Below are 10,926 nucleotides of genomic sequence, written 5' to 3'. Positions count from 1 at the left end.
CGGGGCCGGTCCGGCGGGCGTGCGCACGCGCACCGGCGCGCGCCGGCCGTCGGTCACGTGGCCCGCGGCCAGGGCTCGCGAAGCCGGAAGTGTCCCGAGGCGCAAGGAGGCCGCGGGAGCCCGCTGGCGGTGGCGCGACGGAGACCGGGCGCGGTAAGTGGGGCGGCGCGGGCGGAGGGGCCGAGCCGCGCGGGGCACGGGTAGCGAGGTGGGCACGGGCTCGCGCCGAGCGCTTCCGCCCCCTGTGGGCAGCGGGGATGCTGAGTCAGAGCGGGGGCGGGGCGGGCGACCCGACAAGCCCTGCACGACCCGAGGCCGGCCCTCCCCGGACCTCGACTAGGTGGACGCCCCCCCGCCCCCGGGTGTCGGGGGCGTCCGAAACCCGGTGGAGTGGTCGCGCGGGCCCGGTCCCTTCCATCTCTACTCCTCGCCCCCTGGCCGGCCCTCTGACCGGGGCCCTCCCGGGTCAGCGTGTAGCGACGTTGGGCAGGAAGAAAGAGGCCGTGCCCGTTACCGGGTCTGGGCCCTGGCCGCGCTGCAGAGACGGATTCCTCTTTTCCTTGGAGTTGGACCGCTTCTACCCCTCTTTATGAGCGTTGACACGATCGTCACTGTTTGAATGGATTGATTTTTTAGATGATTAAAAAGAGACGTTTCGTTTGGGTTTTAGTGATGATGACGGCGGGGATTGACTAACCGGAAGCTGGAAGCAGACGTTTATTAATATATACACCTATAATGTAAATTCCCAAACATTCCCTTTGGGAAATGCCTTACGGGATTGTTTCCCAGTCCGTTTCCCAGGTGTTTTTCAGTAGGTGGCCTCAAAACAAGGTCTACCCGTTAACTGTCCAGTACATAACCAAAAACCGAGTGTTGTTGGTTTTTTGTTTTTTGTTTTCCACTCTAGAACGCTGAATTATTTAACATAGTGGTTGAGTTGGAAAATCCTTGAACTTTGTCCGCATGCCTGTCACCAAACCTGTTCTCATCTATGGACGAATAATAACTTTCGTTTTTGCACGGTGTAAGGAAGTAGGCTTAAGGCAGAGTCACTAGTAACATACTTGTTGAGTGCTTGCCTGTCGTGTATCAAGATTTATAAAGCATACACCTTGTGGATGTGCTGAGTCATGTTTTAGCATGCTGTTATTGTGGGTTTATTGGAAAGTAGTCACCAAACTCATTTCCCCCTGATGATTGTGAAACTAGTCTGCTATCTTCGTGTAGAGAAGCAGATATCTGAGCTGATCAATGTGTTTATATTTATTCACTAGGTACATATAGGTACCTAACGACACTGTTTTCCATTACAGTTATCTCAGCACAGTTACAGCAATTTGGGAAGGGTTTTCATTATTGACAAGTATTTGTAAATATTGAAAAGATAGTTGAGGAGTTTATTGTTATTACCTCAGCTGACAAAGGTGTATCCCTTACTTGTAAAAAACGAATCTTATTTTTATTGCTTATTTGCAATGAAGTGCTGTATATAACATTCCTTATCTGAATTAGATGGGTGGTAAAATTATATATCTTAGTATATCAAAGATTGTTGAAAATTGGCCATTCTTTATGTTCCTAATCCTTGGAATATTGGCAGTCATTAGTTCATCACCGAATTCTAAAGGAGTTCAGAGGGGTATTAAGATCTGTTTTGATCTGATATTACAGCAGATTTAAGGTGGCATGATGAGACTAGGGTTTATGTTACTTAGCATACCTGATTTTTATTCCAACGGGGAGCTCAAATATTTTAATATCCTTATATAGCTTTCCAGTATTAAAGGACAAGGCTAGGGGTGATGCTTTTTTCTTAAGTCAACTTTTTAGAGCAGTTTTAGGTTTATGGCAAAATTAAGCAGAAGGTACAGAGATTTTACTTAATATATAATAGCCTGCACTTGCATGCATAGATAGCTTCCACTGGCTCATTTTTTAAGACTCGGTAATATACACTTAATATGTGTCTGTTTTTATACTTGGAGATTGGAGAAACTGTCCTTTAATTTCAGAAGAGTTAGTAACTTTTCAGGTATAAAAAACCTTGCACCTTTCCATTATGATTGTCAGGTGCTATGCAGATGAAATTTTAAGCTATGGAAATGTTATGCCATGGCAACAGTTGTTTTCATTGTGTAACGGTGCCCTTAAGGAAACAAAGTAATTCTTTTACTGTCTGTTATATTGTACATTGTTGCTTTATTTTAAAACACTTTATAATTCATCATTGATCAATCTTTCAAAACATTTGAAGGAGAGAAGTGGCCAGTATCACTCTGACAGAGGTAAAATTAGAAGGGAAATAGATGTTTCTGTAGCCCTGTGATAAATGAATTAAAGTGAATATATGTCATCAGTTAATGTTTTTTTCAGAGCCCACCCAGCATTTTAGCCTTTAGTGTTGTTGGAAACAGATTGTTACATTAGACTGTGCACTTCAAGTTAGCAATAACTAAGGGGTGATCTTACTTGAGACTAAAAGGATCTAACATTTGTTTTCCTCAAATGTATTATTCCCTTAAAACAAACATGCAAATTTTTTTTTTCTCTTAGTTTAATAAGAAGATCTCCTGACCAAGCCGAGATGCAGAGCACCTCTAATCATCTGTGGCTTTTGTCTGATATTTTAGGCCAAGGAGCTACTGCAAATGTCTTTCGTGGAAGGCATAAGGTTGGTTCAAAGAAAACCGTGAAGACTTTTTAGCACTGTGTATGTACTCTTCTGAGAAGCACTCTTGTACTAAGATGTGAGACTTGATGTTTTTGGTCATACTGTCTAAAGAGAGTACCTGTTCGTGTGGTTATTTCAAGTATAGCTTGTGTCAGAGTCAGTGATGTCTGCCCAGTGGTGGCAGAGGTTATGTGTTGAGAGTGGGGAAAATAAAGAGACTAGGAAGATTCATGTTCTACCTTCTGATTCTTTTCCCAAGCTAGGCCTCCGGTGGTAGTGAGTGATCTCCCTAACAAGTTGGGTATGTCGGTGTACCGGACTGGACTACAGATGAGGGAGAAATACTGGGAGGCAGATGTAGGGTTTGAGGGGAATCCACAGATGATGCTGATATGCTGTCCTATAGCTTCATGCCCCGGTAAACAGCACCCTACAAGGTAGCTTAGAATCAAATGAGATTATCAGCAAGGAGTCCACGTTTAAAAGGTATGAGGTAGCCAGAACTTGTTAGTGGAAGTGAAAATAGAATAAGAGGGCTAATCTTGGAGGCACTTCAAGAACCAAAAAGATTTTCTGTCAGATTCGATATTGGAGGATGAAATTAAAGGTAATTAATATAATTTAAAGTGAAGAAATGTAAGGGGCACCTGGGTGGCTCAGTCAGTTAATCATCGGACTTGGGCTCAGGTCATGGTCTCCCGGTTTGTGGGTTCGAGCCCTTCGTCAGCCTCTGCCCTGACAGCTCAGAGCCTGGCGCCTGCTTCAGATTCTGTATCTCCCTCTCTCTGCCCCTCCCCTGCTCGCACACACGCTCTCTATCTCAAAAATAAATAAATGCTAATTTTTAAAAATTAGAAAATAAAGAAGTTGAAGAAATTTAAGATCATTAGAGCTGTTCTGGGAGGGAAGCTGGAGTAGAAAATTCCTTTATAATGCAAATAATCCACTAATTTTTCAGCACTTTGAATTTGTTTTGAGCTTGATTTTCAGAGCCTTTTAAATTCTTATTTTGAGAAACCAGAGCTTTAAGTATTTTAGTAAGGAGGAATTTCTTCATATTTTCCTGTAGGCTTGGTGATTACCAATCAGTTCTGTCAGTAACAGTGAGATAAGCATTCAGAGGGGAGGGACTGTTCCCCTGGGGAGAGATTATGACTGTAAACAGTCTCTGTGGTTCATAGAGAATGAATCAGAAGTGTCCTACAGAGAGCTTTTAGCCTTTTTCTCTCTTCCAGAATTACCCACTGGTACTGAGTCCTTGATCAAATTTGTTGTCTTTGTGTCCACTGTGATCAACTTTGGGTATTCCTATCCTAGAAATTGTTTTTGCTTTGTGCCCTGTGCCAAGAAGAAGAGGTGGGTGGCGACACAAGGTTTAGCGTTGAGACTACATCTGATTGTCTGTCTTCCTGTGACCCACATTAACAGATTTTAATAGTCACTTGGTATGTGACAAGCACTGTGATGAACCTGGTGAACATAACTGCAAATGATGCACAGTTCCTTCCCACAGAGAGCTTTGGGTTTAGTAGCAAGGTTGCCATTAGAAGGGTTGTCAGTTGGAAACTGATGGAATGATAGGTAGTCAATAGTGATAGAGATTGGGTGAGGCATATTTAAATTTTTTTTTTTCTTTCAACGTTTTTATTTATTTATGGGACAGACAGAGACAGAGCATGAACGGGGGAGGGGCAGAGAGAGAGGGAGACACAGAATCGGAAACAGGCTCCAGGCTCCGAGCCATCAGCCCAGAGCCTGACGCGGGGCTCGAACTCACGGACCGTGAGATCGTGACCTGACTGAAGTCGGACGCTTAACCGACTGCGCCACCCAGGCGCCCCTGGGTGAGGCATATTTAAAGTGCCTGGTGCTCGTAAATATTTCATTGATTCTGGTCCTCTTTCCCTACTTAGATACTCAGTGTCCTCCTTTTAAGTTCCTATATATAGTAGGCATTCTGTAAATGTTGAATGAATGAATGAATGAGGACAGATCAGACTACCCTAAAACAACCCAAATTCTTCCTCAAAGGAAACAAAAATGTACTTTATCCAATATACTCAGAAAGCCTAAAATAAGGATTTGAGAGGCATAGGAATTTACTTAAAAGATTGTGAAGACTCAGCTTAGTATTCAGTCCATAATACTCTTCCCAGGGATATATTTTAAGAAACCGTGTTTGTTCTCAGTGACATTAATTTCAAAGAATTAGGGCTATACCCGAAAATCCTACTTGCTTTTAATAACTGCTTAAGGATTTTTTAACCATGATATTAGGTAAGCCCTTTCATGTTATTGCCTAGAATGACAAGGTTTCCAAATTTACTATTTACTCTACGTGGAATTTCGACCACATGGAGGGTTGATGCCTCTAACCCTCATGTCTTTCTGAGGTCAACTTTATATATACACGTAGATCTCTAAATATTATTCATATTCCCTTTGACTTAGGGACAGTGAATGATAGATGACTGTGCAGTTGAATAAATGGAAAACAATAGATTCCCAACTGTTGTGCCAATAATCTCACAGTTATGATATAGACTACATAAGTTTGGAAAATGCTAGCCTTGAACTCTGGGCACTTTGCAACATTATATTATTTTCCCTGATTGCTCCTCTGATAGGATTCTCCTAAATTTTAGACTACATTGAAGACAGGAATCCTCAAGCAAAATCTTGGTGGTACATGTTGGGTCGTATAGATTTGGCAGTGTTCTTACTCTGGTTGAACAAATGGAAAAACTGTAATTTGATTGTGGTTCAGTTGTTATTCTCTTTTCATATTGTCTGAAAATGGTCAGTGGACATTTTCTCTGGGAAAAAATATATGTGTCTTTGGTGTGAGGGGAGGACAAGGGTTAGGGAGTTGTGATCACGGCACATAGATGGTGGTCTCCAAATAGTGATCTTGAAGAGAGATTGTGAAGCAGTTAAATGGTTTTAAGAAAAAAAGATCATGAGATTCTGAGGTGAGAAACAGATCATGAGGTTCTGAGGTGAGAAAAAGATCATGAGGTTCTGAGTGAGAAAAAGGTCATGAAGTTCTAGGGTGCCTGTGTGGCTCAGTCAGTTAGGCATCCAACTCTTGGTTTTGGCTCAGGCCATGATCTCCTGGTAGGTGAGCTCGGGCTCCGTGCTGGCAGTGCAGAGCCTGCTTGGGATTCTCTCTGTCTCTCTCTCTCTGCCCTTCTGCTCGTGCTCTCTCTCTCTCTCAAAATAAGTAAACCTTAAAAAAAAAAAAAGATCATGAGGTTCTGAGGTGATCATGGCTGTCAGCAGTGGGAAAGCTATAGAGAGAGCACAGAGATCCTGACAGATGGGAAGCCATGAAATATCTTTAGGCAGGTGGTGCTCGAACCCCAAAGTCAAAGAGGAAATGATCTTTCCACTTGCTCCAGGGAAGTTCAACCTTGCATTATGGGAAAAGTGAGATTTAACTCAGAGAATCTGGATTGACCACCAAGGAGATTGCTTAGATTAGAGTGATTGGAAGGAGTTGGGAGGGTCTGGAAGAGAGCTTAAAGTCAGGTTAATATGAAGAACATAAGGTAATGTGTATCTGAAATGAAGCTTATGTTTGTACCTCGAAAAGTCCCTCCCAGCCAGAACCGTGCATTGTCATTTTCTGTGTAATCTACTTCAGTGTGCTGTGAGAGTGGGTGCTGCAGGTACATCCACAGAGAAAAGGAAATACCTTTGATCCTCTAAGAGAAGGCTTTGTGAAGAAACAATCTGCCCTTGTCATCTAGGTGAAGTCGCGGAAAGTTCTCCAAGGCAGCAGTGGTGCAATCCAATGACGATACTCTACTTGAACCCGACCGACTCCAACTCCTACTTCCACTCGCACATCCACACACACAGTGTTGCATAGAGGGGGTGTTTCTTAACAATTAATTTCATTACTTTGAGATCCTAATGAAATTTCCTATGTGGAATGTGGTTTTCAATCTCTCTTTTTCTGTTTTGTTTAGTTTTTAAATTATGAGACCCAGGAGAAACCCTTGTGAGTTCCCTTTTTTTTTTCTTTTTGATTTTTTTTTTAACGTTTATTTATTTTTGCCAGAGAGAAAGAGATACACACACACAGTGTGAGTGGAGGAGGGGCAGAGAGAGAGGGAGACACAGAATCTGAAACAGGCTCCAGGCTCTAGGCTCTGAGCTGTCAGCACAGAGCCCGACACGGGGCTCGAACTCACAAGCCATGAGACGAGCCAAAGTTGGATGCTCAACTGACTGAGCCACCCAGGCGCCCCCCACCCCCACTTTCTCATCTAAAATGTACTTTCACATTTGGTATTATTAAAGCTCTTTTTTTCTTACATGTGAAGGACTATGTTTGACTCATGTATCATAACAAAAGCTTTTTTTCTCCCAACATTCATTCATTTATTCATTCATTTTTAAGTGGGCTCTAGGCCCAATATGGGACTTGAACTCATGACCCCAAGATCAAGAGTTGCCTGCTATACCAACTAGGCCAGTCAGGCACCTCTGGAAGTGTTTTAATATGAAAGAAAATAGCCTTTTCTTCATTCCAAAGCATACCATTTGAAAGAAATTTGGAGCAGTTGATTGACTGATTTTAGCTTTAAAAACAAGTGAAGTGGGCGCCTGGGTGACTCAATCATTAAGCACCTGGCTTTGGCTCAGGTCACCATCTCACAGTTCCTGAGTTTGAGTCCCACATCAGGTGAGCTCAGGCTCCGCTTTGGTGAGGCTTGCTTCTCAATCTCTCTCTTTCTCTCCCCCTCTCTCCTTCCCTCCCTCTCTCTCTGTCTCTCTCTGTCCCTCACTCACTTGCTGTCTCTCAAAAAAATAAAATAAATAAAAATAAAAACAAGTGAAGAGCCCTGATAGAATTACCTATGCTTAAAAATATTTAACTGTTCTATGGGGCACCTAGGTGGCTCCACTGGTGAGCATCTGACTCTTGATTTCGGCTCAGGGCATGATCTCACAGTTCGTGAGATCGAGCCCTGCCTTGGGCTCTGTGCTGGCAGCTTGGGATTCTCTCTGTCCCTCTCTCTCTTCCCCTTCCCCTCCCCTTCTCTCAAAAATGAATAAACTTAAAATATATATATATTTAGGTGTTCTATAAGAAAGATAAATTGCTATCTAGTTCTGATGGCAGCTTTATTTATTTATATTTTATTTATATTTTAATATTTATATTTTCTATTTTAAATAAAACATATTTTATATTTTAAATATATTTTATATTTTAAATAAAACCTTTCTCTCTCTCTTTTTTTTTTTTAGAAAACTGGTGACTTATTTGCTATCAAAGTATTTAATAACATAAGCTTCCTTCGTCCAGTGGATGTTCAAATGAGAGAATTTGAAGTGTTAAAAAAACTCAATCACAAAAATATTGTCAAATTATTTGCTATTGAAGAGGAGGTAAGTAGTAACACTTTAGTTAATCTTCTCATGTTTGTTGTAGTTATTGCAATTTAGAAATGACCCAATGTAAAAAATTGTTTTATAAACAATGAGTTTTTTGTTAATGGTGAAAATTACAGTTCATATAACCAAATACTGTGTCCTCAAAGATTCTTGAGGAGATATAATGATGGAAGTATCATGGAATCAGAAAAGGTAGCATAAGAAATAAGAGTATAGAATATGGTTACCAGCATTTTACTAAAAACTAAGTGAAGTTAAATTGACATAATTCTATTTTTTTATAATGTTTATGTATTTTTTTTCTTTTTTTTTCTTTTTTTCATTTTTTTTAACGTTTATTTATTTTTGAGACAGAGAGAGACAGAGCATGAATGGGGGAGGGTCAGAGAGAGGGAGACACAGAATCTGAAACAGGCTCCAGGCTCTGAGCTGTCAGCACAGAGCCCCACGCAGGGCTCGAACTCACGGACTGCGAGATCATGACCTGAGCCGAAGTCGGCCGCTTAACCGACTGAGCCACCCAGGCGCCCTGTTTATGTATTTTTGAGAGAGAGAGTGTGCAGTGTTGGGAGGGACAGAGAGAAGAGGAGACACAGAATCCGAAGCAGGCTCCAGCGTCCGAGCTGTCAGCACAGAATCCGATGCGGGGCTCGAACCCACGAACCCTGAGATCATGACCTCAGCTGAAGTTGGACACTTAACCAACTGAGCCACCCACGTGCCCCATTAAATCAACATAATTCTTAAAGTAACGAGTCAATACAAAGAAGGCTTTGTAAAAGGATAAAAATCCTAGGAATCCAGAAATTTATATAACATAGAATGTATATACTATATATATTAATACAGTATGTTAAGGACAGGACTGACTTTAGGGAGAAACAAAGAAAATAAGAATGTCGTTAGGAAAATTAGAAGTAATGGAAATAGAAATCTAGTTTAATCCCCTTAGACATGGTAATCAATAAAATCACACCTTTTGAATAATAGTTTGGCAGTTTATATTCCTTATAATAGTGATTTCATTTTTAGTGAGTACTTCCTTTTAGGAACTAATCAGAAATGTAAATTACAGTTTTATGGACAAAGATGTTCATACTGCCCTGTTTATAATAAAGAATGGTTAAATAAGTTAGAATATATGATAGATAGTTACTCAGTTTGCTACACTCCATGCTAAGAGCATAGCCCTTCAGACTGCCTCCTCTGTTCAAGACTTTTTGACCCCAGCTGCTGCAGAAGAGTTTGGCATACTGCACAGTTGGAGAGAACAGTCCCCACAAGACTGTGCTCATTCAGACGCTGGCTGTGAACTCAGGGGTCCCTGAGGCTATTTGGTCATCACTTGACCGGGTCAAGTCTGGAGCTCCCCATGACTGTCCCCGGGTTTGGTAATTTGCTAGAAGGTTGAAGGACTCACAGAACTCGGGAAAGCTCTATCCTTACAGTTCGTTTTATTGTAGCGAAAAGGATACGACTTAGAACTAGTCACAGGAAGAAATTCATAGGCGGATTCCAAACATGAGTCTTCCTTGTCCTCGTGGATACATTACCCTCCTGGCCTTGATGTATGACAGTATGCACAGAGCGTCGCTAGCCTTGGAAACTCACTAGAGCTTTTGATGTCTACACTTTTTATTGGGACTCCATCACATACTGCCTACCTGGCTGCCCTTTCGTCTTTAGCCCTTTCCAGAGTTTCAGGCCAACCCTTTCAGTCTCCATTTCCTCTGGAAGTTGAAGTGGATGTGTGCATCCTAAAACCCCCATTATAAATTACATTATTAGACTGTTATGTGGCCAGAGCTCCCAAAGAAAGACACTTCTGGCACACAAGATACTCCAGAGGTCTAGTGATCACCTCCCAGTTGCCAAGGGCAGACAAAGGCCTGACCTTTCTTGGGGTAGAATTTATTCTTCGCTACACAGTAGTTAAGCAGTAATGAAAAGAGATGTTTACCAAAATTTGAATCACCTGGGAACATGTTTGTGTATAATATTACGTGAGAAAAATAGGATTAAAATATACATGCAGTATGATCCTGAATGTACGGTAGTATCATGTATAAATAGTGTTATGTATCTATAGTGTGGTTCGATATATAGGAAAAAGGCTAAAAGGAAGTGCACCAAAATATTAGCGTAATTATCTCTGGTGTTGGAATTATGGATATTTCCCAGATTTTCAACAATCAACATATATTATTTCATTGTCTAAAAACAACAGTCTTGGGGCGCCTGGGTGGTGCAGTCGGTTAAGCGTCCGACTTCAGCCAGGTCACGATCTCGCAGTCCATGAGTTCAAGCCCCGCGTCAGGCTCTGGGCTGATGGCTCGGAGCCTGGAGCCTGTTTCCGATTCTGTGTCTCCCTCTCTCTCTGCCCCTCCCCTGTTCATGCTCTGTCTCTCTCTGTCCCAAAAATAAATAAAAAACGTTGAAAAAAAATTAAAAATTAATAAATAAATAAAAATAAAAACAACATTCTTGGGGTGCTTAGTCGGTTAAGTGTCAGCTCTTGATTTTGGCTCAGATCATGATCTCACAGTTTGTGAGATTAAGCTGTCAGTGCAGAGCTTGCTTGGAATTCTCTCCCTCCCTCTCTTTCTGCCCTTTCACCACTTGCGCGCTCTCAAAATAAACATTAAAAAAAAAAAACAACAACAAAGTTAAAAATAATTTAAAAATAATGCATTTTAAAAAATTAAAAAAGAAAAAAAAGGATACAAAATTAGGGATAAATACTGGATTTTAAGACTTATAATCACATTTTCAAGTTCCTGAAGCTGTTATGAAATTGTTTATGAATTGTTATGAATTGTTTTTCCCTCTGAAGCTGTTATGAA

General features: G+C 41.4%; 1 protein-coding gene across 2 annotated transcripts in view; it reads left to right on the top strand.

The window, feature by feature from the left end:
- TBK1 (TANK binding kinase 1) overlaps window positions 1–10,926 on the top strand; it is a 53,385-nt gene continuing 42,459 nt past the window's right edge. For both annotated transcript variants that reach the window (XM_086712911.1, XM_086712910.1), the window contains exons 1-3: window positions 1–153; window positions 2,557–2,674; window positions 7,937–8,077. In XM_086712911.1, coding sequence (XP_086569037.1) covers window positions 2,588–2,674; window positions 7,937–8,077 — 228 coding nt within the window. In that variant the 5' untranslated portion in view covers window positions 1–153; window positions 2,557–2,587. The remainder of the gene's footprint in view (window positions 154–2,556; window positions 2,675–7,936; window positions 8,078–10,926) is intronic.

Source organism: Puma concolor, chromosome B4, assembly GCF_028749965.1.
Source record: "Puma concolor isolate L17-30 chromosome B4, mPumCon1.1.hap2, whole genome shotgun sequence".
In the NCBI taxonomy this organism is placed as follows: domain Eukaryota; kingdom Metazoa; phylum Chordata; class Mammalia; order Carnivora; family Felidae; genus Puma; species Puma concolor.
The sequence above is the reverse complement of the archived record's forward strand: the minus strand, read 5'-3'. Positions and strand labels throughout refer to the sequence as shown.